The sequence below is a fragment of the Drosophila bipectinata genome, chromosome XR, assembly GCF_030179905.1.
Source record: "Drosophila bipectinata strain 14024-0381.07 chromosome XR, DbipHiC1v2, whole genome shotgun sequence".
NCBI classification, from domain to species: domain Eukaryota; kingdom Metazoa; phylum Arthropoda; class Insecta; order Diptera; family Drosophilidae; genus Drosophila; species Drosophila bipectinata.
In genome coordinates this window covers 22165079-22191823 of record NC_091735.1, presented here as the reverse complement: position 1 = coordinate 22191823, position 26745 = coordinate 22165079, and the positions used below count along the sequence as shown (strand labels likewise).

General features: G+C 37.3%; 7 protein-coding genes across 7 annotated transcripts; all 7 read right to left on the bottom strand.

Moving 5' to 3' along the window:
* Positions 1–5536: 5536 nt before the first annotated feature.
* Positions 5537–6450, bottom strand: LOC108126570 (uncharacterized). Its single transcript, XM_017243211.3, has 2 exons — positions 6271–6450; positions 5537–6219 (listed from the first exon to the last, which is right to left on the bottom strand). The coding sequence occupies exons 1-2, from the start codon at positions 6298–6300 to the stop codon at positions 5599–5601; spliced, it is 651 nt and encodes a 216-aa protein (XP_017098700.1). The 5' UTR covers positions 6301–6450; the 3' UTR covers positions 5537–5598.
* Positions 6451–7823: 1373 nt separating this feature from the next.
* Positions 7824–8879, bottom strand: LOC138927795 (uncharacterized). The gene is made up of 2 exons (XM_070283120.1): positions 8631–8879; positions 7824–8583 (listed from the first exon to the last, which is right to left on the bottom strand). The coding sequence occupies exons 1-2, from the start codon at positions 8658–8660 to the stop codon at positions 7843–7845; spliced, it is 771 nt and encodes a 256-aa protein (XP_070139221.1). The 5' UTR covers positions 8661–8879; the 3' UTR covers positions 7824–7842.
* A 1479-nt stretch (positions 8880–10358) lies between these two features.
* On the bottom strand, positions 10359–12682 carry LOC108126569 (uncharacterized). The gene is made up of 4 exons (XM_017243209.3): positions 12473–12682; positions 11173–12068; positions 10939–11110; positions 10359–10878 (listed from the first exon to the last, which is right to left on the bottom strand). The coding sequence occupies exons 1-4, from the start codon at positions 12561–12563 to the stop codon at positions 10535–10537; spliced, it is 1503 nt and encodes a 500-aa protein (XP_017098698.2). The 5' UTR covers positions 12564–12682; the 3' UTR covers positions 10359–10534.
* A 1591-nt stretch (positions 12683–14273) lies between these two features.
* On the bottom strand, positions 14274–15529 carry LOC108126598 (uncharacterized). Its single transcript, XM_017243251.3, has 4 exons — positions 15402–15529; positions 14889–15349; positions 14676–14823; positions 14274–14608 (listed from the first exon to the last, which is right to left on the bottom strand). Exons 1-4 carry the CDS (start codon positions 15481–15483, stop codon positions 14274–14276), a joined length of 1026 nt encoding a protein of 341 aa, XP_017098740.2. The 5' UTR covers positions 15484–15529.
* Positions 15530–16059: 530 nt separating this feature from the next.
* On the bottom strand, positions 16060–16800 carry LOC108126600 (uncharacterized). The gene is made up of 2 exons (XM_017243255.3): positions 16462–16800; positions 16060–16395 (listed from the first exon to the last, which is right to left on the bottom strand). Exons 1-2 carry the CDS (start codon positions 16688–16690, stop codon positions 16139–16141), a joined length of 486 nt encoding a protein of 161 aa, XP_017098744.3. The 5' UTR covers positions 16691–16800; the 3' UTR covers positions 16060–16138.
* A 1584-nt stretch (positions 16801–18384) lies between these two features.
* Positions 18385–19113, bottom strand: LOC108126599 (uncharacterized). Its single transcript, XM_017243254.3, has 2 exons — positions 18832–19113; positions 18385–18757 (listed from the first exon to the last, which is right to left on the bottom strand). Exons 1-2 carry the CDS (start codon positions 19061–19063, stop codon positions 18501–18503), a joined length of 489 nt encoding a protein of 162 aa, XP_017098743.2. The 5' UTR covers positions 19064–19113; the 3' UTR covers positions 18385–18500.
* Positions 19114–21667: 2554 nt separating this feature from the next.
* Pgant7 (N-acetylgalactosaminyltransferase 7) lies at positions 21668–25741 on the bottom strand. The gene is made up of 3 exons (XM_017243250.3): positions 24936–25741; positions 23502–23978; positions 21668–22986 (listed from the first exon to the last, which is right to left on the bottom strand). Exons 1-3 carry the CDS (start codon positions 25138–25140, stop codon positions 21893–21895), a joined length of 1776 nt encoding a protein of 591 aa, XP_017098739.1. The 5' UTR covers positions 25141–25741; the 3' UTR covers positions 21668–21892.
* Between the last annotated feature and the right edge of the window lie 1004 nt (positions 25742–26745).

Here is a 26745-nt window from a genome sequence, read left to right as displayed (position 1 = left end):
TCATCGGTGGACCCCCTCCAGGAAAATGGCATTCCAATGGAAAGAATTGTGGCAGCAGCTGCCTGGAAAATAAAGGAGGAAACTCGAAGATCTTTTTTTTCTGTTTTTGGGCCAAGCACGCTCCACAATCAAGACTCCCCCTACCGCCACCGCCACCCTTCGATTAATATCCTGCGGTGATAATCACTTAATACAATAATAGACTAAGAGAAAGAGAAAGAGAGGTAGTGAGAGGGAGATAGATTGTAGAATTGGAAAATTGGGGAGTTTCCCCGATAGAAGAAGGGGCAGATGTGGCAGAGTCACGTGTTTTAGGTGGAAGCTGCAAGCCGAGGGAGATGGCGAGTGGAGAGGGGTGCTGCTGCACCTATGTGTTTATAATTCGTTTAACAGAAGGGTGTGCCATAGGGGGTGGGGTGAGGGGATCTATCCTAGGGGTGAGTTTCGATTTCCATTTCCTTACTAGTTTTTTTTCATATCCCATTTCTTCCATTGTTGTTATATATTTTTTTTCCAATTCATGATTATTATTGCGTTTATTACGATTTTCATTTTCATTTGGAACCGTGTGGCAAGGGGCGTGGTCCTGGGCACCGCCCACTTTGTATATTTCATAAATATCTATAGTTTTTTTCCTTTCCAGTTGCAGTTCCAGTTCCCATTCCCCGTTCCGGTTTCAGCTTTTTCTATAACAATGACAACACCGAGACCCTTAATTTTTTATTTAATTTTTTTTTTGTGTTCTCTCTGTGGCACCTTTAATGCGTATCCCCTATAACATATATTCCCTATACCTTTCTCATTTCTCCCCCCACAGATCCTTGTCTTATGTCCCTCTTTTTATTTTACATTTTTCTTGGTTTTTTTTTTTGTTGTTTCTGTGATAATTTTATAATTTCTCTTCTCGTTGCCGGGAAACATGTAATTTGGCAGCTGATGCATTGATGGCACATACTTATGTACGGTCGATGGGGCCTTAGGGGGCGGGGGAGGCAACATGTTGCAACAGGGGGAACTGCGGCAATTTGCATGACGGCCATTAGGGTGGGCCTTGGCATAGCCAAAGAGATCGTTTCGGATAATTATGCAAAGAAGAAGCGATCTTAGATCAAGAAGAGACCAAAGAAGTTGTTAAACAAAATTTTATAAAAATATGTAAATAATAAAGTATATTTATAATAAAAGAAATAAACAAATAAATTCATAAAATTATATGATATGTATTTGTAAGTTGAATAAAGTTACAATATATGCCATATCTTCTCTGTATTTAACCGTCCTGGAATTCTTAAAAGTTCATAGAATAAAAAAAATGTGAAAAATATATGTCCAGAAACATTGCAGGTTCTTGAAATTAAACAATAACTATTGAAATAAATATCTTCCTATTCTCATGCAGAAACTATAAACTAGAATCAAAGCTTCGGAATTTAGAACTAACAATACTCAACAAAATTATATTACAATTATAAATAAAATACAAGTTTTTGTTACTTACCCATAATTTTTCTCACTTTATTATTTGCACATCTTCTTCTTCCATATTTACATGCCACCACAGACTAACGGTTCTTTTTCAATGATGCAACAGGCGTAGGATGTCGCCAACGCAGATGCCACAAAATGGAGGCAACTTCAAGAAAACACTAAATAAACACTAACCACTTGATTAAAAATAGTTTTATAAAATAAGAATAACACTGATTTTAATAGAAATAATTATAATTAAAGAAATTGCAATTTTAATATCACAAAATGACGCCACTTCACATACACATGTACATATGTACACCGCGCGCTCCCCAAGCCGAACACTTGATTGGACATTTTCAAAAGGAATTAAACATTTTGTTGTTTTACGGAGGGACAATAATGAATATTATATATATATTTAATAAAATCTTAATTTTAAACACTGATTAAAGAACACAACAATTTAAGGTAGAAGAGAGATTGTGATGCGAAGAAGGATCCAACTGAAATTTGACCAAAGGTGTCAGAATGAGAGGGAATGGAAGAGAGCGCCAGAGTGGGTGTAAGAGAGCGTGGGAGAGGGCAAACAATGATCACCCTGTCTAAAGGGAAAACTTTGGGGACTTTTTTGGGTAATTATTATTTCAATATTTAATGTTTCAAATAATAATGCAAATATAAATCCATTTAAAATTATATTAGTAATAATTTCAAGTGTTTTCTAGTAGGAAAGAATGGTGCTTTACATGTGTTTAATTAATATCTTGTTTATGCTTATAATTCCTAGCCTTTTTGTGTAAATTTCAATAGAAGTCTTTACAAAACAAGGTTTTAATCTTAAAAATGTATATTAATTTCAGAGTAGATATTTTTACAAATATTTTACAATATTTTTCCACCATGTTATCAAACGTTAGCTTGCTTTACTATATACATACCCCATAAAAAATGCTCCATACCCCATATTTGTAGCTTATTAAATACATTTTCATAATTCGTTTCTCCCCTCATTATGTTTATGGATTATTACCAAGGATAAGCAAGCAAAATACTTCCCAGAAATAATTAAATTTCCCTCTACTACCGTCTACCAACAATCCCCATTTAAATTAACCAAAAAACCATGTCGGATATTACAATATTTTGCATATTAGTTTCATATTTTTTAGCTGTCTTATAAATTGCTTTTTATTGCGCTTAATTATTGGACTCTGAAGAGAGAGGAAAAAACTATATAGAGTCCAGAGCCCCCATCTCTATAAACCTCATAAATTTCCATAGTGGATTAATGTGACGGGATAATTGTGGGTGCCACAGAATTAGCTCAACGCACCCACATTACGCATACGACTATGTATGGGGGCGTGGCATTATTAAGGGGCGTATACGAGCGTGTGGAATCGCGGGTCACGGGGGCAAAGGGGCAGGTGTTGAGGAATTCAACTGAATTCGAATACAACCATTCGCATTCATTCGCATTTGTTGCCAGCTTGTTGCTCCAATTAAAAAAAAAAAAAAAAAAAAGAAGAAAAATTAATAATAAAGTGGAAAAAGAAAAAAAAAATGCCTGGAAAAGTGGCAAAAGCAACAACAACTACCAGCAGCAGTCATTCATATTCATATACATTTGGCGGTTTTTTTTTTATTGCCTTTAATTATAACTTTTTTTTATAATAATTATAATTATAATAAAAAAAAATGGAAAAAAATGCGGTTGCCTTGGAAAATTTTCAGAAGCCAACAAAAGAATTAGGCTACGAACTCGACCAACAGAAGGGGATTGAGGGGATAAAGTCCCCAAGTCAAGAGTTAGGAATTCCAATTCCGGAAGTTACCGGTATTACTCATAAGTAGGTATTTGAATAACATTCAGTTCTAAAAAAATTAAATACTTATTGAAAAGCCGCCTTAAATGGTCAATTAATTTTAACCTTCTTTGAAGTTCAAGCAGAAAAAAAACCACAAAGACTTCCGATCGTCAGCCGGCATTGAAGGTCCTTTTTTGCGGTTATATATTTTTATATTTTTGGAAAAAACATACATTACATGCTCCACTTGTCGAGGGTCAGTTGCAAATGAATTTTTAAACGTTCCATCAACCACAAAGGTCAATAATGTAAAGAAAACCAAAAAAAAAAAAACGCAAAGGACAAAAGAAAACAAGTTACCACAGAAACACTTTCTAGCACGCACATGGGTAAATACAAATAAAATTAAAAAAATTCTTTATATTTTTATTCCCCTTTTTTTAAAGTTAAGATCCATCACGCATAACGGATCTTTTAATTCTGGGCCCAAATAAATAGGGCTCAAAGGGCTCAAATCAATCAAATTAGTTCGATTGCCAGCAATCATCGGTTGTTCAAGAAGCTTCATAAACTGGATCTGGCCTCTTGGCCAAAATCGCGCATATATATATCGCGTTACTGTTGGCAATAAAGCGGGGAATCTTGACGGGATCAATAACATCGATTCTGGGATCTTGCGATCTTCGCGAATTCGCCAAACCGCCGGCTAATTATGGGAAATTATTGATTATTGCGGGGTTTTTCACTAAACCGTCAAATTGAATATACGTGACCCGGTCCATACGACCTTGACCGTTAACTTTTAGGCGGTTGTACTTTAGAATGAGAATACTGTACTTTGGTAAGGAAAAGAAATTGGTTCTACAATGAAAGATTTAACTTAAAATAAATTTTTTTTTTAATTTTTAACTCCCTATAACTTTTATTTCTTTAAAGATTATTCCCCTCCCCTAAGATTCTTATAGCCTCCACTTCAAAAAACTGTAAGAAAATATATGCAAATATTCCAATATCTTATATACATATATATACGTATAATATATATACGTATATAAATATATGAATATATTTTTTTTATAAATAAAACTTTGATAGTCCCGCACTCCTTCAGAGTCCAAAATGCAAAATGTCCAGAGTCCAATTACGAACAGCTCGCTGCGGGCAACGACAATTTCCTCGATCATTGTAATCAGCGCCTGAATATAATTTTTATTCGAGACTTGCGATGTCGACGATGCGATGGCCTCCAGGAGCAACTGCCAGAGCAGTTTCAGTCCCCAGTCCCCAGCTATAGCCCCAGCCCCGGTCACAGTCGCTTCTAACTTCAAATTGCTCTCTTGGCTGGACCTTCTAAAAATCTACGATCACAGTGAAGTTTCCATGAGAAGGATAAACTAGAGAAAAGTCTAAAAATTATAATATTTTAATATATTATAGTTCAATTTTTAATATAACTTACTTGAAAATAAATATATTTAATTTTACTAGCTTTTATTTAAATATAACAAATAGAAAAATAGATCAAGAACTGGACACCTTTAATTTGTATATGTTCTTAACCCATTATCCTTTTAGGGAAGCTCCACTGTATTTCAATGGCTCAGCTTCGCTCCTCTCCGCTAAAATTTCAAAGATCCAGTTCCAGGTTTATGCAAATTTTCTACCCCCCTACCTTCAAATCAGTTTTGACTTCGGTTTCATTTTCCCTGAGCATTTTATTTAGTGAGCGACTTCATTTTCCTTTTTTTTTTACATTTTTTTTTTTTTAGGTTTTAGCTGCCTTTTGTGGATGGTGCAAAATTATAGAAAATTGCCATGATTGGCCGATTCGATGCAATGCTGCCGGGCTGCCAAGTTTTCAAGTTTCTGGACTGCCGGACTCACAATTCCAATGTGTCCAATCTCTCTTTTTTCTGGCCAAAAGCCAGTTAAACAGGCTCCAGTCTGCAGTCTACAGTCTGCAGTTAGGGTTCCCTGCTCCTTGATTCGATCGATCCTTAAAACTGGTAGATTGAAGTATTTTTATAAAAAAAAAGACTTCTCACAGACAGCCAAGTGTATGCTAATTTACACATTTATTTAACTGGCTAAGGAGGCCTTGCTTTTAATGATAATTATTCTGTTTAAAAATAAATGAGTTTTTTATTCAAAAAAATATTATTTTATAAATGTTTTGAGACGCTATCTTAATGGTTAAGACATTAAGGACCCCTACCCCCAAAATTTAAATAAACCCTTAACATTTTTTTTTATAAATTTTATTAAATAACACAACAGAATAACACATGAAATTTGACATGAAAATAACATAAGCATGTTATTTTGGAGCCTTGCCTACGACTCGCTTCAATCCCTTCTTGATTCTCTGCCCAAAAGTCGGCGGAGAGGGTTCGGGGATTACCCAAAACACACCCAAAATGACATATAATCCAACATATATACAAATGATCCATGAAAGAATTCGATTAATAGTTCGCCGGCGCCGCAACGCTTTTTGACGACGATCGAGTTGTTGTTGAAAGCTTATATAATGATCATGAAATTCTTGAGCATCGTGCAGTGTTGTAGCTATTTCATTGTCGACCAATATTGGGGACTCATGATCACTTTCCTCATCAACCGGAGGCACGCTCAAATGGGCCAGGAACTCCAAAGAAGGAGTGAGATACCCGCGTACAAACTGGGTAGTAACGCGACCCCTTTCAGGTGCTGGTACAACAGTTATAGGCTGCTCATAACGCTCGATGCTTTCGTCACTGAAACGTAGCTGGTGTATAGCCCTTGTAGATCGTATGGGATGTAAAGCACGTCGCATCTCCCTTATCTCAGCCTCAGTATGATCCTCCTGACGGTAGTTTTCTTGAAGAACATTCATACCGGCTAAGACGAGAGCCCTTTTGTGCTCCGTGGGATTCTTGGGGTTAGACTTGTGCGTATTCTTTTGATGGAATGGTTAAGACCTGGCCTGTTTATTCTAATATGTACTCACCATTCTTTTTGATTCACTTATATAAGGCATATTACGTATGAAATTTATTATAAAAGCTTCAATTTATTTTATTTAGCTTTTAATAAAATTTCGAGGCAAATAAAATTTAGAAAACGAATTTCAAAATTCACACCTTTTTACACACGATGTTGTGCCTAGGACTGGTAGCAGTTGAATGAGAAAATCACATCGGATGGCCGACACCCTCAAAATATTTCGGCCCAAGGACTACTATGTTTTTATCACCTACTTGATATTTTAGATTTTTCTGGTAACAAAATAGGGAACAGGATCTTAAATTTCTTGAAATTTTACCAAAAAAAATTGTCTAATGTATTACCTTTTGGGATGTTATTATATTTTGTATTAATTGAGCTCTTAACATTTTTATTTAAATTTATTAAAATACCTCTTTCGTAATTTTAATATTATAAATTCATTTAAATTATAAGAAAAATGTGTATAAATCAAATGAATTGATTTATATCAATTCAAAAAACAAATATCTTACCTTCTAAGGAACATTTTATTCAATTTTAATTATATTTCTTTTAAAATTAAGACATATAAAATATTATTTATTTTAGGAACTTCTATCGAGAGCCATCAGTAGACTGTAGAATGTATTTACCTTACATTCGACGTATACATACATCTTACTTACCTTACATGAAATATACATACCATTCTTTAGCGCCCTCTAGTCGTGCATTAAATGCTACTGCTTACCACACTTTGTTTTTCATTTAGTTTTTTAAAAAATTGTGTTTTAGTATATAATAAAACTACAAAAAAAATATTATTAAAAAATAGTCTATTTCTTACACTAAAATTTGAATGAATTCTTTTTTTTTTTTTTTTCAAAATAATATATATTTTTTAGAGATAAATATGATGAAGGTAAGTAGATGAAGTAGTACACCCAATTTTAATATATTTGAGGGGAAAAAAGAAAGATGAATAATATTAATAATAATATAGAATAATTTATTTTATTTTAAAACTGTTGGATGAATAAGCCTCTGTCTTATAAGCCTCGGGGGGAACAAGAGATCCCCCAAAATGAAATAGATTTTGGGAATCTATTTCACCATTCAGTCTTAAGAATCGGTAGAATGACTCACCTTTGGGTACTCCGCGATTCGGTTTTATTTGATATATTTAGGCGTTTCCATAATCCCCTTCTTTTTATAATGTCACTGTCAGTCAGTGTCGCGGGAAACTATATATTTATAGACGATATGGTAGAGCCCCATGCCCTGCCCGGTACTGACGAACCCACAACGACGATGTTTAGGATTTATTACCGATAAGAGGCAACACCTTGTTCTACATTTTGGATTGTCTTTTTAATTAATTTCCAGTGATTGTTAGGGAGTTTCAGGTGTATAACTCTCTTGATTTTAATGCGGTTTTATATTCTCTAGATTTTTTTTATATATACAAAAAGTTGCATCAAATCACAAAGCAGTCAACAATAAAGTAGAATTCATTATGTTTTTTTCACCAAGTTTATTAAAGCTAAACAAAAAGAATATACTATTTAAAAAAACTATAATTTCCAGACACTACTTATTTATTATTTTTAGAATTATTTTTTTTATTATCAGATTCTTGAGCTAGGCGCAGTTTTGTAGCCACCCGACTTTTGGCATCTATTAAGGTCAACCTTGGGATCTTACGATCTTTCTCCTGACCAGCCGGGAACACGTTCGTATCGGCCAGGAACTCAAGAGCAGGATTGAGATACCCACGTGCAAACATGATGGTGATAGGAGCCTTTTCAGGTGCTGGAATTATAGTGGCAACCTGCTTATAACGTTCGATGCTTTCGTCACTGAAAACTAGCTCGTGCATTTCCAAATTTTTAGGCTTTGGCTTTTCCTCTTTCTTAGCCTCAGCATGATCCTCTTGAAGGATCTTAATGCCTGAATCCTTCGGGATCTTACGATCTTTCTCCTGACCAGCCGGGAACACGTTCGTATCGGCCAGGAACTCAAGAGCAGGATTGAGATACCCACGTGCAAACATGATGGTGACGGGAGCCTTTTCAGGTGCTGGAATTATAGTTGCAACTTTCTTATAACGTTCGATGCTTTCGTCACTGAAAACTAGCTCGTGCATTTTCTGATTTTTAGGCTTTGGCTTTTCATCTTTCTCAGCCTCAGCATGATCCTCTTGAAGGATCTCAATGCCAGAATCTTCCAGCTTCTTCTCCTCCAATTGATTCTTCTCGGCAGAATCTTGGTTCTCATTCGACTTCTTCTCCTTGACACCCCCTTTACTTATCTCGGGGTTGGACTTATTCGTATTCTTTAAAAAGAAAGGTTAAATCCTGGCCTGTATACTCTTATACTCACCAATTCATTCGATTCACCAGAGTCAGCCATATTGTACAAAATAAATTACGAAAGTTTCTATTTTTTTTTTACTCTGGCTTTTAAAAGAAATTCAAGGCAAATAAATTTTTGAAAAAAAAATTTTAAATTACACTTTTTTACACACGATGTTGTGCCTAGGGCTGCTATCAGTTGAATAAGAAAATAGGATCGGATAGATGATACCCATAAAATATTAGGTTTGAAATTTCGGGCTAAGGACTACTTGTTTTTACGACCTATTGGATTTTTGAAATTTTTTTTGTAGAAAAATAGGAAATAGAATCTTAAAATTGTTGACATTTTTTGAATTTTTGAATTGAAATTTAAAATTTTTACCAATAAATAATTGGACGTAATAAGTATTGGACGTAGGACCTTTTGGGATGCAATTATTTATTTTATTTATTGAATCTCAACTTTAATCATATTTTAAAGTTAAATTAATAAAAATAATGTTATATATTTAAGCAACTTCTGTTCTGAACTTCTGTCAGAACTTCTGTTAGTATGAATACATCTACCGACATATACATACATTTTACTTACATCCAATATATCTACCATTGTTTTGGCGCCCTCTAGTCGTATTTTAAGTGCTGCAGCCTACCACACTTTGTTTTTCATTTAGTTTTTTAGATAAAAAGCGTTTTTTAATATATAATAAAATTATTATTTATCATTAAAATATTATTATTTAAAAATATACTATTTTTTAAACTAAAATTTTCATGAATTCAAATTTTATGGCAACAACAAACATAATTATTCAATTACAATAGATATATATTATAAAGGTAGTATTCAAATATTAAAACTTTTAATTTAAAAGTTAACTTCCAGTTTTAATCATTTCTAAGGAGACAGATAAAATATAAATATAATTAATAGTAACATAAATAAGCCTCCGGGGGACCTAAAGGTTACCCCAAAAGGAAATAGATTTTGGGAATCTATTTCACCATCTAGAATGATTCACCTTTGGGTACTCCGCGATTTTGTATTTTCGATTTGATATATTTTGGCGTTTCCATAATCTCCTTTTCTATAATGTCACTGTCAGTCAGTGTCGCGGGTATATATTTATAGACGATATGGTCGAGCCCCATGCCCTGCCCCGGTACCGACGAACCCTCAACAATGATGTTGGGGATTTATTGCCGATAAGAGGCAACACCTTGTTCTACATTTTGGATTGTCTTCTTAATTAATTTCCAATGATTGTTAGGGAGTTTCAGGTGAAATTCGAATTGTCGTTTATCGGACACAACCTAGGTAGGAAATTATTGGCAGAGAATCCATCAAGATCGTGCCAATATTGTATTACTCTCTTGATTTTGAAACCGGTTTTATATTCTCTAGATTTTTTTTATATAAACAAAAAGTTGGAGTCAATCACAGAGAGCAGTTTACGCGAGGAGAGATCGACTATAAAGTAGAATTCATTATGTTTTTTACACCGAGTTTAATCAAGTTACAAAAAAAATAAAAATTTCCAGGCAATACCCATGAATCATTGTTATTATTTTTTGGGGTTTTAGATAATTAATGACAAACTGACGAAAGAGTTGTGCCTCGTGCCCCTCTCAGTATTTTTACAATTGCCATATAATTTATGCGGGAATAATGTTAATAATCCCCAAGAGTTTTGCATTAATTATCGTAATAATTAAGATATATTTAGAATGCCCAGTGACAAGAGAACATGACTGAGGTAATTGAGTTTTTACTTTAAAGACTATTTTGTTGGTTGTCCACTAGAGTGACCACATTCATATTTAAAGCAAGTCAGCTTGCCAGTGTGACCTTGCTAGTCCTACAACTAAAACTTAAACTACGTTTAAATATGTTTTCTTTATCTAATTTAGCCTAAATTGTACTACCGACTATTGCTTTTCCTCGTTTTCCACAAATTGTCGAAATTGGTTATTCAAAAGACTCGTGAAATACATAATCCGGGCATCACAATCGGCGCCCGTGGGCGTGGCTATACCAAGGACACACCGTGTACCAGCGGGTCGTACTAGATGAAGGACACTGGCCACTGAGGCGGGACACGGCAAGCAAGTACTGGAGTTGGAGAAACGTCCCAGATCCTTGACGCCGTTCTCCGGTTCCACGCAGATATGTAAGCTTCCCAGATCCTTGACACCGCCGTAATTGGGCAGATCCCCGCAGGCCCAGGTGGGACGTAGGCGCATTGGTATTTCGTACAAAGGACAATCGGTATCTGGAGTAGATTTCATGGATTAAAGTGAGGTCTTGTAAGGATTTGTATGGACAGTCTCACCATCACCCTTGCCCCAGGCCACGGCTACTAGCCTGCCGCTGACCTGAAGGCGGGTCAGCTCGTATTGGCTGCAGACCGGAGCCACACTGACATTGGCCGCGATCCGTCCATCCAAATGGAGGGGCTCCTGGAGGCGTATCAAGGAGAGGTCCTTGTGGAAAGGAACCAGGCGCTAAAATAAAAGTAAAGGTTAGAACACAAGAGAGAATCTAACTGGAAGTCAACCCCACTTACCACAATGTCTGTGAGATAATCCTCATCAGCATCCACATCCCGCATATCAGCCACCCCGAATACTGCATGACTTGGCCTCTCGCATCCTGCGGAGCTAAGAAGGAGCTGAGGAGTCAACACCATGGCGGTACAGTGATGCCAGTGGCCATCAAAAGCAGCATTGGGATGCGCCAGAGCGGCCAGATGACGATACTGTGGTAGAAGGGCATCCGCTCGAGCTATCACCTCCGCCTCCTGGGGATCCTGTGGCGACTGAGGCGACAGCGACTCACTCGATACGCCCAGACGTGTTTCACTCTGGACTCGAGGCTGCAGGGGCAAGTTCAGGGGACAACAGATGATCTCCTCGCGGGTGCCATCGCGGCAGGTGGTGAAGTCCTCGTCCCTCAGACGACGCTGTTTCAGCAACGGCTCCACACTGGGGCAGTTGGAGACGGCACGGCACTGCCCCTCATATAACGGCGCCTTACACTCGGCACCCTCCGAGGTGTCCCGGAATACCACACTATCCCGCGAAGCTCGTTGAGCCGTTGATACCTTTATCACGGAGGAGCTGACATAATCCCGATCCGTTTGGAAAATATCCGCCCAATTATCGGTATAGGGGGCTATAGGGGTTGTGGTACTCCTAATCGTTGTTCTCGTTGTGGTCCTTGTTGTGGTCCTTGTCGTAGTCCTTGGTGTGGTTGTACTCGTTGTAGTACTCTGATCTATCCTGTTTTGGGTATGGGCATCCTCAACGGGACAACAGATCTTCTCACTGCGATACGTATAGCCGCAGTTCATCAGGGTCTTCACGGTGAGGCGGCCGGTCTGGAAATAGGATGTCAGGGTCGCGCAATCCTCGACAGGTTGGCAACGACTTCGATAGCTGGGTGTGGGACAGGGATCTCCAACTATGAGAAAATAATCAAAAATATTATATTAATTAAAATTAAAAAAAAGCTTTTTTTAATTAGATATGTGATAGATACCCGGAAGTTAAGATATGTAGTTACTTATAGGAAAACCCCAAACTTGAATATAGTAACTTGAATGTAGTAACCCGGTACCTTAGGCTCTAATAACTAAACCTTCAGGACTTATATCCGTCTACAAACTATTATATATATCACTAATATTATTCATTAATGTATATACTTTATAAAGTTTAATCTATAACTTTGAGATTACAAAATCATTTTAATTTCCTTATCAATATTTATGGGAATCAGATGGAAACCTTGTAAACAAGTATATTATAATATATACATTTTTTACATTATATTTTTTTTAACCAATATTTTTCTCAGTACATTACCCTCTAGAGTGAAATAGCCCCGACAAAGGCCAAGGCACAAACTGGCCAAGACTAGGGCCGAAACACAGCCCGATTCATCGCGACACAGCATCTTGGATAATTATTGTGTATTTTAATATTTTCTTGTTGGATTTCCTTATTATTATTTATATTATTATTATTATTGTTTTGAGATGAAAACTGTCTGGAAGCTGATGAGACACCGATTAAATGAGCTGCTGGCTTTCAACTGAGCTATAAAGCTGATTCTCATTTTGGAATCTGAATCTCCCTCCATAACTGGTTCTCCGGAAATATCACAAAGATCTCTCTCCCTATATCTCTCACTCGGTGTGTCTCTTTGGGGTTTCTCTCTGCGGCTTGGAGCTTTCTTGATTGATTCCCCGAATGGGGGGACTGGAGAATTCCCTCAACACTAGAGGGGTAGAGGATGCTCCTCTAGGGGAGTACATAAAAAAAATCTATGAGGGTTCCGGGGGTAGCCCAGCCAGCCGGTGGGATCAGCCAGATTATGCAATGGCTATATTTAATAACCATTTTCGTTACATGAATATCTATAGGATATAATACTTTGAATATATTGTATAATAATCAATAAATGAATAGTAATTTAATCAATTTTAAGTTATATAAGGTTTAAAAAAAAGGCACAATTCAGCTTATTTAATAATAATACATATAACTTTTCAAAGAAAAATCGCATTATCTTGCTATTTTTGATAATAAAATGGAATTTTAATATTTATAATTATTATAATAATACCTTTATATCTTCAAGCCTTTTAGGAATTAAAATAATAATAATTATTACAATAATACCTTAATATCTTTTAACCTTCTATTTATCTACCTCTCATTCTCATTAAATTTAAAAATATTTATTTTGGCGCCCAAGTCCTGAACAGTGCTGCCAATTACTGAAATTTCTGGCCACACTAGGCACAGTTTTCCACTCCGGCATCTCCGTTCTTTCATTTTCTTCGCTGGCACGATCCTTGGCGCTTCTTCGGTCTGTGGATACGTTTGAATTTTTTATTTCTTTTTGTTTTGTGCTTAAATATCAGTGCCTAATTAGTAAAAGTTAAGAAATGTATCTTGATATCCCCCAGGATAACAAGATCTGAGCGAATCTTCTCTCTATATATCGTTTTAAGGATTCCCTTACACAAAAGTTCCGTTACTCAAGCAATGATGCCGCCAAAACGCGAGTTTTTCTGTGTTTCTCCTTTGAGTTCTCATTCTCGTCGCTGAATAAAGTGATTTTAGTGTCTTAGGATAAGTGATTTATTAATTTAAATAGAGTTTTTAAATTATTATCCTGAAATACAAAAACGGTTTCGTAACGGTTGCTTCTTCTCTTCAGTTCGTGAGTGCATGTGTTAGTGAGAGAGTGTGAGAGGTAGAAGCCACTTGGACAGCGAAAAGTACCGTTAGCTTATAGACCGTAAACGACATACAGTGGGATGTAAAGTGAAAGGTACAGTGGGCGGGTAAGTTCAACAATATTTTTTTTAATATATAAATATTATTTATACTTAATTATTTCTGACAAAATTTTATTTAAAAAAATATTGTTTATATAAAATGTGTTTTTATTGATTCTAAGTATTGCACTTTTAATAATAAAGCCAAAGTTCTACTCATACTCATGAAATACTCATAAAAATCCCAAAATTCTTCAATTTAATTTAAAAAAAAACACAAATTTAATTTATTTCTTCTTAAAGTTTTTTTTTTTTATAAAATTTATTTAATCTGAAAAAAAAAAATTGGCAACCACAAACATGGTTAAAATGGAAAATCATTTCGCTGATTTAATAAAGTTCGTGACATCCGGATTCAATAAACTGGTGTAGTACAGTACCGCCGAGCTATAGTAGCAGCTACTGATTGTGGGCGTGGCTATGCCCAAAACACAATGACTGTAGTCCGATAGAATGGCAAACAGGACACTGGCACTGCCGCGTAGGCATCGAGTACAGGATCCTAGATCATTCTTTTTCATGTTAATGGGCCTGGCACAGAAATGGGTATCCTTATCACCGTCTATACCCTCGACCTTGAAATTATTTTCCAGATTTTGGCAATGCTCGAATGGCATTATTTCTATATTCTCTTGGAATAGATTGCAGTTTTCTACAAAAAAATTTAAACAATTTTTAATTAATTTTTTAATTATTAAGTAAGAGTAGAGTTTGTTTACCTTCTCTTCGGGTGAAACCAACGGCTACAAGTCGGGCGGCGTGTTCCAAATCTCTTTTTTTACAAATAACAGGAATTTCAGAAGAATTCAAGCCGCCATCAAAGTTAAGGAGGGAAAGATCATTATTGAATCTGTATTTTGAAGCGTGCTGGGGAATAATAATTTTATTAAATTAGAATTATTCTAAAAAGATGATTTTTGTCCTATACTTACACTAATCTCGTGTGATATATTTCTTTTGGCTGCCTTGGTAAGATTATGACAATTTCCAAAGCATACATGTTCGGGTCTCTCGATAGGATCGTTGCCGACACACCCAGCCGATGTTAGAACATAATTCTCGCGAATCAATAAAGCTGTACATCTGTACTGATGTTCATCATGTGAGCTAGTGATGTACCTAAGTTCAGCCAAAGGCGGGAACTTGAACACAAACCCGGAACTGGTATTAAAATTCGATCTGGATTTGGGAAATAATGGCACTCTATCAACAGAATTAGTTGATGAGGTGGTGCCTCCCGATTGGAGCATTGAGGTGGGACAACAAATGCTATCAATATTGCATTTAACCACCTCTGTGATAAAGCCCTTCTCCACGAGCTCATTAATCTGCGGACAATTATACGCGCACTTACTCTCCGGATAGTTTAGCATATGGGGACAAGGCTCACCTCCTGGAAAACCCAATAATATCAGACTCAGTTGAGATGATAATGATGAACTCACTTCTCAAAGACAGCCCACTATCGGTAGGAGAAGCTAAAGCTTCCGCCAAAATAGCTATGGAAATCACAAAAAGCCGCAACATTATTGTCTCGATGAGTTTCAATACCGAACTGATCACGGAGACCGAAATATTAAATGATGTGGGGATGCTGTAGCTTATCAGTAAGGTTATCAGCGTGGTATTATGTATAAAAAATAATTGTATTATTATTTATATAATTTTATAATATTATATGCTAATTTGTATCTTAGAACCTAAGATGAAGACCAAGGCCCAGGCCCAGGCCCAGGCCCAGGCCCAGGCCCAGGCCCAGTCCTCCTTATCTAAATTATATATATCACATGATGTCCGATTGGGGGACTGAGCTCTTTTCAATTAAAGTAAGGAAACCGAAATGACGCAGTTGAAACCCGATTGCATGAGATAAGACTCCAAAGAGTCTCCAGACCCCAAAAACAGCAGACCTCGGAGCGAGGAGGAGGTGCCGTTCTTCTCGTGCCGTCCGAGATAAGCGAAACAATTTCTTTGAAGTGGATTTGAAAAACAGGAATGATTTTTTTCAACTTGTGTCTTTCTTTAATTTAAATCTAGATCTAATAATACTCTTGTTTTTTTTTTTTTTTTTTTTGGTCTCTGGAGGAGTGTTTACGATCACAGTTGGATTCCAAGCGAAACTTTATTAGTTGCTGAAAGATCTGAAGAGAACGTACGATCGATCTTGAGTGGTGGAGGAGGTCTAGTAGCCATAGATGTAGGTCTCGTAGACAAAGTTTCGGGTTTTGTTGGAGGTCAGCAGGACCTCGACATTGGTTAATCCAATGCCACCAGCAGTGATATAGCCACCGGCATCATCTGCCGACATTTCCACGTAAACCTCAATGCAGGTTAGAGTGATTCCAGTACTCGTTCCCGAGGGATAATTCATTAGGACCTCCGTATCCACGGCACTGGGAAAGCTTTCGGAATCATAGTGATTGACGATGACACGGTCGCCTGGGAGAGAAAAGGGAGATTATTAGCTTAGTTATGGGACTTCTATCGATTTCTTGGTAAACCCACCTGGAGTGCGTCCTCCTGCTGTAAAGACCACATTGCCCTTGGAGTGCTTCACCTTGTCCATTTCGGTCAGAACAACATCCGGATGGAGGGTCGTATAGCGAGTATCGTCGGTAACCGGTGTGATATCCGTATAGCCGAGATCACTGGCCCGGGCATGGGGTAGTCCCAAAACAGTAACACTAGTCACGATACCCAACACAGCTACCGTCAGATACAAAACACGAAACATCTTCAGGATCACGAATAAAACCAAAAAAAAAAATAAAAATTTAAAGAAACAAATGTTTCTAGTTTCTAATGTTTTTGGTTCGATTGCTTTTTGGATTTTGGCTACGTCTAGAGGGCCGTGTCCCGCTTATATACGGACCCTGTTATCGGCGGTCACTCCTCCGATAAGGCGGTTCGGCTCGACAACTGAACGATAAGCTCCGGAATTGGCCATGGCAGTTTCGGCAGTCCCGCTGCCATTAATTGGCCATAATAATTTTTTGCTCAGTTCCTATAAATAGGCACCCACTTTGGCTTACACTAATCGTTTAGTTGAGTATCTGAGGGGATTTGGAGTAGGGAACCAAGAGTTATTAATAGGTTAATGACTCAATTACTTGGTCGAATATTAAACACCTTAAGATAGATCAAATCAAGGACCAAAAAAAGACTTCCTCCATCAGAATCCGGTGGCAGGTACTTCTCAAGTCTCAAGTATATTTCACAATATTTTTCAATTACCGTGAAGATGGGATGAATATTCTACATAGCACGTGTTTGTTTGTTTATTTATTTACTCAAAATGGCAATCTTAGCCTTGATATGCATAATTGGCCCACAATGGCAAACAATCTAATAAAAAAATAAAGCTATCAATAAAGTCAATTGCCAAGTCAGTCAACATGGCCAATAGTACCCGAGAGACGTAATATGGAAAGGCACTCACTGACTGACTACCTGACGTAGATTCTCGTCTATAGGCCGGAATTGAACATGAAGTAGTCCCCAAATGGATGAATGGGATTCGGTGTGTAATCGAAGGTATTCCCAGGGTTGAGTCTCATCATCCACTTGTGATTACCTTGAATGATTCATTAATTTTTTTGCGGAAATTGCTAAACAATGGTCTTGAGAAGGGGGTCCCATACCTAAAGTATTAATCTTTGACTTATAATTCCCAATATTTGAAAACCTTCTTTATATATTATTACATAATTGTTGAAATCAAATGATTCATTTTTGAAACATTCTGTGTGAATTGCAAAATACAGTCATACGTCAGAGATATAAAAGCCAACGTTTAATTTACGACACTGACTCCGGTTCCGATTTGGAGTCTCTCTGGGTATATCTCTGGGTATTATATGGCAAGTTCTCCAACCGAATCCCCCCAATCAGATGCAGGTGAGTGAGTGGTGTGGCCCAGATTTATGGTACTCGAGTGGAAGGCGCGTGAGTTTTGAAAACAATTTAGTATTACTCTAGATTAGGTGGCAGGAGCTGTGGTTGGGGGATGGGTATGGATAGATGATATATGATTCCAATCAATAGGCTATACAGAGGGAGAAATAATTATAAATATTTAAATTAAATTAAAATATTAAAGGAAAGTTAAGAAAAGGGCCATTTAAACTTTTTTTCTTAGTCCATTTTTTGGAAGAAATGATTATAAGAAACTATATCATTTACCGCCTAAAAGTCTGCAACGGTTTTGAGAAAAGGGTATACTTGATAACACCTATCTATCCACAGCTATCTATCACCTGTCCACTTGTCTACGATTTCTCTAAAAAATAATCTTTTAATTTGAAAAGTTATCAGTTTATAACTAACAATAGACTTTTCCCACAAAAATACCATTTATAAAATAAGTATAAGAATTATAAGATACCCAGTACTTTTTCAAAAATATTATTAATTCGAAAACCATTAACCTTTCTTATATCGAGATGCATATATGTATGTATTTTTATTTTAGATCTTAGAAAGGAAACAAAAAAAAACTCCAAAGTCAAGAAGATCTATTTCTAACTTAGTCCGATTTCTGTGACTTAATTCTGTCCATAGTATTGAACCTGGTAGGAGAAGTTCTTGGTGTTGTTGGCCTCCAAGACAATGGAGATGAAACGCTGGCCAATTCCACCGGCAATCACATAGGCACTACCGTCGCTATCGTCCTGAGTGCAAGTGATCTCCACATAGGAGACGATGGCTCCGCTGCCACTCTCCGGATATGTCAACTGTAGGCTGACATCTTGGTACTGGCTATAGCCATAGGTATCGGCTGATTGGGCCACCAGGCGATCACCTAAAAGTATGCAAGAAATTCACAATATAACTCATCTTATTTTTTTTTTTGTTTTGGAAAATATTAAAACTTACCACTAATACGAGCTCCTAAATTATAACGAACTGACAATAAACCAGCATCACGGGCTTTGGGAAGAACTATTTCCTTTTCCAAAGCCTGGAGATGAACACTTGGATTCTGGGCCACAAACTCCTTGATGTCCTTGACGACAAGTATCCTGGGACTGGGCACAACACCGGCAGCACCACTAGCCACCAGGCAGCCCAAAAGGGCTCCCAAAAGAACGAAACTAAGGTGAGACATCTTTGGAAGATACGGTCGCGTTCAAATCACGGAATGATGGCCAAGGTCTGAATCGGCGACTATTTATACTGCGGGTCCGGGAAAGTCTTTCGGGCCCTTATCTGGAACTCGACCAATCGAGGCATTGCCAATTTCAAGTGGGCCAACCAACAAGGTCTAATCCCCAGGAGCGGTATGCCATATCATAAAGAATAGGGGAATACTCTTTTTTGAGAAAATATAAAAGAGGAATATTCTTTATGATCATGAGAGATAGTTAACCTCAGAGATACAATAGAATATCTTTACCAAATCTTATGCCCTATAGGGTTAAGCCACCTTTGCTTACCTTTAAAATCCATAGACCCTTATAGTTAGGGCAACAATAATAACAATGATAAGATCCTCCTACCACTTGACTCAATTAAATTGAACAATTTTTGGTGTTATTGCGTTTGGATCTAATCATCCGCGAGACCCCGCCCCATCCGGAAGATAGCCCGGAATTTTTGGGAATTTCGTAAAAAAAAACATAGGATGTTTTTTTCTAAAAGAAAAATCAATGATTTGCAAAAAAAAAAAATATATATATATATTTTTAATTAAGGGCCAGCTGGTGGATACTTTGTATACTATTTAGTAACCCTCCCCGCCCCATCTGTTGTTTGGTTCCTGGAATCTTATCGCCAGTGGACTTCCCTGGAACTCAGTTATTGCCACAATCATCGAGCAACTTCGAGACGAATCGCCTTCAAGACAACATTATTATCATCCACTTTCCCCACTTGTTATTTCTGATTCTATTTAACAAAAAAAATTATGAATCATTCATTAGGGGGGGTTACCCATTAACAAGAACTTTTAAATGTTTTTAAAAATGTTTAGAAAACGTTTTATTTCTATTTCTAATTTTCAGACTTATTCGATAACTCTAGAGTTACACTTCAAATATAAAATATTTCTTTTATTTTTTTTTTTTAAAGGAAAACAAATATTAAATTATAGTTTACATAAAAAAAAATACAAAATTTATGGGATTATTTTGAGCTTCGCTTTATGTTTTCCCATTTGGTTTTTTTGTTCAAAATTTTAGAAAAAATTAGTATTGGAATGTGGCAGCTTGAAAACTTAGTGGCCTTAGTAAGTTTTCAGGAAGTACTTAGATTTACGGACTAAAGTTAGTACATTGATTTGTGTTTCGTGTTGGCAATCATAAGGGAAATTAGAAAAAATAATCTACCAATTTATTCAGCTATTGCACTCGCCATCGCTCCGTCTCTTTCGCAATCGTTTCTACAACTAACGCACTCTCTCTTTCTATCTCATGCTCGTCAGCTAGCTAGCTCTTTCTCACTCATCTGGAAAAACGTAACAGGACCGGCATGGGGACATGGAAATACTATATAGAGATGGTCGAGGTTCTTATCCTTTTTCTATGAGATTCTTTAAAAGATTTGTTGCTTTTTTAGGGTTTTTGGAAAATTTTAAAAAAGATTGTTTAAAAAAAAAGAGTGTTATAAAAGTTTTTAGAAGATTAAGCTTATTTAAAAATATTCATAGTTTCATAGATTATATTAGAATGATTCATAATTAGTTTTTTTTATGGAATTTTCTTTAAAGTTCTTAAACAAATAATTTTTAAATAATTTAAAAGCATATTTTGGGACGCTATGCTTGGTTTTAACATTTTTTAGACCCATTTTTATATAAAATAAATAGTTCTGAGTTTAAAATTTAGGAAAAAATCTCAAAATATAAGAAAACTTATCTTTTTTAATGTTTTTTCAAAGAAAAGCAAGGAAATTTTGGAAATTCTTAAAGAAAAAGGTTTTAAAATTATTTAAAAGCTTACATATTGAGGATATTATGTTTGTTTTTAAAAATTTCTATAATTTTGTAACTAAAATATCTATTTTTACATTGAAAATTTTGAAAAAATAACTCAAAATAAGAAAGTTTTTTAAAATTCTTGAGGAAAAATTTAATAATTATTTTAAGCGAGTATTTATAGTTTTTAAACATAGTTTTAAATTTAAAATTTAAACAAATATCTCATAAACTATTACAAACTTTATCAATTTCGATTACTATAAAAAAAAAACACAATCAAAACTTTGAAACTCTTTAAAAAAAAATTCTTAAAAATTGTTTTTTTATGCTTGTTTTAAGTATATATTTTCTAAATTTTTGTCAAAAATATATACTCTTAAATTTAAAATAGAAAAGTATTATTAGAAATACCAAAATAGAAGAGTACTAGTATTTCGAGAAAAGAAGTTCTAATAGAATACTAGAATAGTACTAGAAAAAAAACCCTTTTTTAATGATTTTCCAAAAAAAAAAGCAAAACTTTATCTCTAAGAAGATTCTCTACATATTTTCTTAACTTCTTAAGTTCTTAAAACTTAAGTTAGAATATTTTTTGTGGGAGCTTTCTGGTTATAGTTTTTTTTTTTATTTTCCTCCAGGACATTTAATGTCCTTGATAAGAAATGAACCTTGAAAGTATTTCCATGCCTGCCTGCTGTCTGTGTCTGTTTTTTTCCAAAAGTCTTCTTAATTTTAAATATTTTTATGATTCTTTTTTTTTGTGTTTATGTTTTGTTATTTTTTATAGTCGTATGCGTTACAAAAAAACCAACAACAATTCCATTAATTATTTCTCATTTTCACTAAATTGCTTTTTTTTTTAGTTTTTTATGTTTTTTTGTTTTTAAGTTTTTCTGTTATTTGTTTTGTTTTTTGTTTTTCTTTTTTTTTTCTAAAATATCGTCCCCCCGTGCCCCGGCTTTGAAACCCTTTATGATCCCGTCCTTGTCGATCCTCTCGATATCCTTATCCGACCTGAACTTACCACCGAGGACGTATCTCCTTGAACCACCACTGCTGGTAGCTATCGTTGACATCGCAGTGTCCCAGCGCCAGCTGCTGGGTGACCGGATGCAGGGCCATGCACTTTTTGTGGACGCGGTGCATCAGGTGCTTGGTGTGCTCATTATATTGCCAGGGACCGTCCACAGTGCCCAGCCGGCAGACCGCCAGCTTGATGCCCTGCCGATCCGCCTCCACACATCGCTCTCCAACGCCCAGCTGCCCGGCGGCATTCAACCGCACCAGCTGATTGTTTCCACCGCCATGACAGTAGGTCAGACCCATAATGGCCGGCGGCTGGAGGCCCATCGAGTCCAGGCATCCGTCCGATGCCACGGACCGGAGTTCGCCCCAGTGGAGGTTGGCCGGCAGCCCTGGGAACTTGTCGTACACATCGTAGGCAATGTGATCCATGAACCACTGGAAGCTCTTGCAGTTGAGACGCTTCTTTAGGGCCAGCTGCTCGCTGATGTCGCCCATGTCCAGGTAGCGGGCCAGCGGCTCCCTCGTGTAGAAGTACTCCTTGTGGGTGTCATCGAACCAGGTCTCGATCACACGCTTGTAGTTGATGGTGATCAGGGGACCCTTCTTCTTGCTGGCCAGCTTGCCGAAGTTGTAGGGCATGAAGCCGCGATAGACGTGGCCCACCCGGGAGCAGGGCACCCACTCGATACTGCCGCCGCACTGCCAGATCTTGAAGCTCAGCTCAAAGTTCTCGCCGCCCCACACCAACAGACCCGGATCGTAGGCTCCTAGCTCCAGGAAGTACTCCCGGTTGATGGCAAACAGACCACCGGCATGGGTGGGACTCCGATATGGTTCCGAATTGTGGCTGCGACGACGTTGCTCGCGACGCGGCACCTCGTTCTCCTTGTACAGCATGCCCCACTCGAAGATGCCGCGGAAGTGGGTCTCGGTGCCATAGACGGGACGGTATTCGAAGTTCTTGTGATCGATGCCATCGATAATGGGCACTGTCATCACGGTCCGGTCGCGGTAGATGGGCGCCAGCAGAGGAGCCAGCCAGTTGAGGTTCACTTCGCAATGGGCGTCCAGGAAAACGATGACCTCACCTGGGGGATACAAGAAATAGGATTAGTTTGCAGTTCTAGGGAAGTTTTGGACATGTTTAGAGAGCATAATCGAACTCGGTGTTTGGGAATTATAGTGTTGGGAGTATGGGTATAGGATTTGGGAGTATCTTGTTACTTTCCTATCAAGATTTGGGGGGAAAACATAAAGAAAGGATTCCCTGGTATATAAACCTTGTCTTTTTAGAGAGTTTGGAGAGATAACCATATAGAACCCAAAGAATTCTCTTCTATATCTAAGATTCTCTTCTGATTTGAAATACCAACCAATCACCAAGTTTGGAGCTTTAATCTTTTGATATTTCTTTCTGAAAAATAATACCAACTCTTCTCTAATCTCTACCATAACTCATTCTACATTCTACAGAACAGATAACCTCCAACTCTCTCTAATCTTTTAGAAATTCCATTTCTAAGACTTGGAATTCCCACGTCTGAATGGGAATATCCAAAACCGATAAGCTCGAGACACGTTTCTCCAAGCAGCACACACTCACCCGTGGCCTCGGTGGCACCTCGCGACCTGGTCCGAATCAATCCCTCTCGCTCCTTATTCCTTATCACCTTGACCAGGCCCTTGAACTGCTCCACATACGTGTCCAGCTGAGCGCCCAGATTCTCCTTGTCGGAGAAGTCATCCACCAGGATGATTTCGTGGAGAATATGGCTGGGCGAACGATCGATCACCGAGTGGACGGTACGCATCAGTACGGAGAAGCCTTCGTTGTGGAAGACAATGATGACACTGGTCTTGGGCAGATCATAGGGATAATCCCAATGACGACACTCCTCCAGTCGGGTATCCTTGACGGTGCGATGCATCGAGATCTCATCGGAGCAGGCGATATTCATTCCATATTCCATTTCGGAGGCATCCGCCTTGTTCTTCTTGTCCTTGGAGAGATTGTGGGCCTCGCCATTCTCACCGGGTCCGGTACGTGGCGTCAGATCTTTGGGCTCAAAGTTACCCAGGCCTGGAATTATATGGAATATTAAATAGCTGGTTTGGAAATGCAAATGCAGGTGTTTAAACAGAGGTCTGGATAGCTGACTTTTGTAGAGTTACTGGGTGGTAAAGGTATCTCTATATTTATAGTATCTCCATATTTTGATTAAAAATAATACCCATTTCCCATAAAATAATTATTTTCTCTTTAAATTCAAATATTTTAGGTTTTTTAACTCAAAGATAAGGTGGTTTCTTCGATAAATTGTTTGCTTTTATCAAGCCATTAAGAAAATTAGTCAGTCTTGATTTTTTATCATTCAGTTCTTAGGGTCTTAATGGAAGGTTTCCTCTATTTCCTAAAAAAAAAAAACGAAACCTTATCGCTTATAAGGTCTTAGTTCTTAGGGTCTTGGAGAAGTATACCTTTTTTTTTAAAAAGAACTTTAATTTATTTAAATATTTTTAAAGAGAATATTGGATATATTAGGCAATCTTGGAGCATCTATAATGGATCTTAAGATCTATAAAATATAACTCTTCCATAAACCATGATCTTAAAGTATCTATAATGGTTTTTAAGATCTATATATAATATAACTCTATCAAAAAACCCTCTGTATTAGACATTTTTAACATTTCTTTGGGAGATGTAGTAGATTTTAAGATATTATGATCATTTTAAGACCATATTTGAAAGATAATATTTGATATATAATACCTATGGATACTATAAGAACAATCCTAAGATATATCCAAAGATATATAAGCCATAGAATCTTCAAAAAACCACCCAAGACAACCAAAAATGTAATAAACCCTCTTATAGACATCATCTCCCTGACTCGTAGGTGTCTCTACACATGTAACATGTGTAACTTGTCAAAAAAAAAAAAAATCTATAAAAAAAAACAGGTTTCTCCCCTCTGGTGATAGCCCCAAATCTTCAAGAAAATCTCCACCATCTTCTGAAGACCCTACTTACCCTCGACCAGTTTGGGGGTCTCCTTGGGCCGGCCCTCGAGCCGCTGATGGGCAAACTTTGGCCCACCGAACCGGGTGTGATATGCCTCCTGGACCCGCTTATGATGATCACTCCAGTTGGCCAAAAGATACAGTAGCGGTAGGATAACCAAGAGGCACAGGGCCAACCGGCAGATCCGTCCACTGCGAATATTGCTTACGCGCATCTTCCTCTATCGGATCTCTCTCTCTCTCGCGCGATGTTCTCCAATTCTCTAATGGGCCAGCTGGGGACCAGCTATTTGTTGACGTGTCTAGATTCTGGAGAGAAGAGAGAGTCTCGGCCAAAAATAAGAAGAAGAAGAAGAAGAAAAAACACCACCGAGAACCGTAACAGAACAAATGAAATCAAAGCACAAGAATTTTTTGGTTCAAATGCCGCTGTTGCTACTGCTACTGATTCTGCTGCTGCGCTGCTGCTGCTGCTGCCACTGCTGCTGCCGCTGCTTTGTTACTGCTGCTTCTTCTTCTTCTTGGCCAGGTTTATGGTTAACCAGGCTTTTGCCGCTATTAGTGCGAGCGAGATAGGATAGCGATACACAACTGCTGATCAAAGGCAGGCGACGAAAAACAAGAACGAAAAATATTTTTTTGGAAGAAAACTTTGGAAGAAATACAAAAAACCGCCAGCACTTCCTTCCGTTTTTTGGGGGGGCACTTGAGATACCGCAGCCCTCGACACCGGCAGCCGTTGCGACACAAAGTTGCGAGTGCAGTTGCACGAATTTTTGCGGTGCAAACGTAAACAAAAAAAAGAAGGGAGAAATGTTCAACTGGTAAGGCGTTTTGCCGTTTTTTAGCCCCTTGCAAGGCGTTATGCTTATAATTAGTGGCAACTTGTTGACGCTAGAGACCTCTAGCGGTGGGTTTTCCTTATGGAATTTGAGTTTCCCTCACAAGTCCCATCTCTAATGGGCGGGAAATTCAAAAATAAACATTATTTTTACAAGTTTTTAAAGTTGTAATACATTTTAATTGTTTGGGGGTAAAGAATGGCTAGATTTCAAATTTTTTAAGACTAAGATATTTATTTTATTTATTATTTGTATAAAAAAAATATATAATAATTATAATAACTTTCGCGGTGTATAAAAATAAAGTATTATTTGGAAATACGGGGATGGCTGTATCTTCCCCAATTCTCATCCGATTCTCGAGCGGAGTGTTTTAAACAATTTCTATATCGATTCTCCATCATTCTGCATCAAAATCCTGAGACGAAATATTTTTTAGATTTTTTGTTAATTTTTCCTGATGGGATCCCTTGAAAATGGCGTTTTCCCTATGGGGCCCACGGGGATGGCTATACCAATTCTCATCCGATTCTCAAGCGGAGTGTTTTAAACGATTTCTTGATGGATTCTCCATCATTCTGCATCAAAATCCTGACACGAAATATTTTTTAGATTTTTTGTCCATTTTTCCTGATGGGATCCCTTGAAAATGGGGTTTTCCCTATAGAGCCCACGGGGATGGCTATATCTTCCGCAATTCTCATCTGATTCTCAAACGGAGTGTTTTAAACGATTTCTATATCGATTCTCCATCATTCTGCATCAAAATCCTGACACGAAATATTTTTTAGATTTTTTGTCCATTTTTCCTGATGGGATCCCTTGAAAATGGGGTTTTCCCTATAGAGCCCACGGCGATGGCTATATCTTCCCCAATTCTCATCCGATTCTCAAGCGGAGTGTTTTAAACGATTTCTATATCGATTCTCCATCATTCTGCATCAAAATCCTGAGACGAAATATTTTTTAGATTTTTTG

Excerpts from the sequence above, each read along its gene's own strand:
- LOC108126599 (XM_017243254.3), bottom strand. The coding sequence starts at position 19,063 with ATGTCTCACCTTAGTTTCGTTCTTTTGGGAGCCCTTTTGGGCTGCCTG. Across the intron at positions 18,758-18,831 it reads TTTAGGAGCTCGTATTAGTG|GTGATCGCCTGGTGGCCCAA; the intron begins GTAAGTTTTAAT and ends GCATACTTTTAG.
- LOC108126569 (XM_017243209.3), bottom strand. The coding sequence starts at position 12,563 with ATGCTGTGTCGCGATGAATCGGGCTGTGTTTCGGCCCTAGTCTTGGCC. Across the intron at positions 12,069-12,472 it reads GGGCTATTTCACTCTAGAGG|TTGGAGATCCCTGTCCCACA; the intron begins GTAATGTACTGA and ends ATTTTCTCATAG. Across the intron at positions 10,879-10,938 it reads GGCCTGGGGCAAGGGTGATG|ATACCGATTGTCCTTTGTAC; the intron begins GTGAGACTGTCC and ends AATCTACTCCAG.
- LOC108126570 (XM_017243211.3), bottom strand. The coding sequence starts at position 6,300 with ATGCCTTATATAAGTGAATCAAAAAGAATG. Across the intron at positions 6,220-6,270 it reads TAAGTGAATCAAAAAGAATG|AATACGCACAAGTCTAACCC; the intron begins GTGAGTACATAT and ends TTCCATCAAAAG.
- LOC108126598 (XM_017243251.3), bottom strand. The coding sequence starts at position 15,483 with ATGTTGCGGCTTTTTGTGATTTCCATAGCTATTTTGGCGGAAGCTTTA. Across the intron at positions 15,350-15,401 it reads TAGTGGGCTGTCTTTGAGAA|GAGGTGAGCCTTGTCCCCAT; the intron begins GTGAGTTCATCA and ends TGGGTTTTCCAG. Across the intron at positions 14,824-14,888 it reads ATATATCACACGAGATTAGT|CACGCTTCAAAATACAGATT; the intron begins GTAAGTATAGGA and ends ATTATTCCCCAG.
- LOC138927795 (XM_070283120.1), bottom strand. The coding sequence starts at position 8,660 with ATGGCTGACTCTGGTGAATCGAATGAATTG. Across the intron at positions 8,584-8,630 it reads CTGGTGAATCGAATGAATTG|AATACGAATAAGTCCAACCC; the intron begins GTGAGTATAAGA and ends TTCTTTTTAAAG.
- LOC108126600 (XM_017243255.3), bottom strand. The coding sequence starts at position 16,690 with ATGTTTCGTGTTTTGTATCTGACGGTAGCTGTGTTGGGTATCGTGACT. Across the intron at positions 16,396-16,461 it reads AGCAGGAGGACGCACTCCAG|GCGACCGTGTCATCGTCAAT; the intron begins GTGGGTTTACCA and ends TTTCTCTCCCAG.
- Pgant7 (XM_017243250.3), bottom strand. The coding sequence starts at position 25,140 with ATGCGCGTAAGCAATATTCGCAGTGGACGGATCTGCCGGTTGGCCCTG. Across the intron at positions 23,979-24,935 it reads GACCCCCAAACTGGTCGAGG|GCCTGGGTAACTTTGAGCCC; the intron begins GTAAGTAGGGTC and ends ATATAATTCCAG. Across the intron at positions 22,987-23,501 it reads AGGTGCCACCGAGGCCACGG|GTGAGGTCATCGTTTTCCTG; the intron begins GTGAGTGTGTGC and ends TGTATCCCCCAG.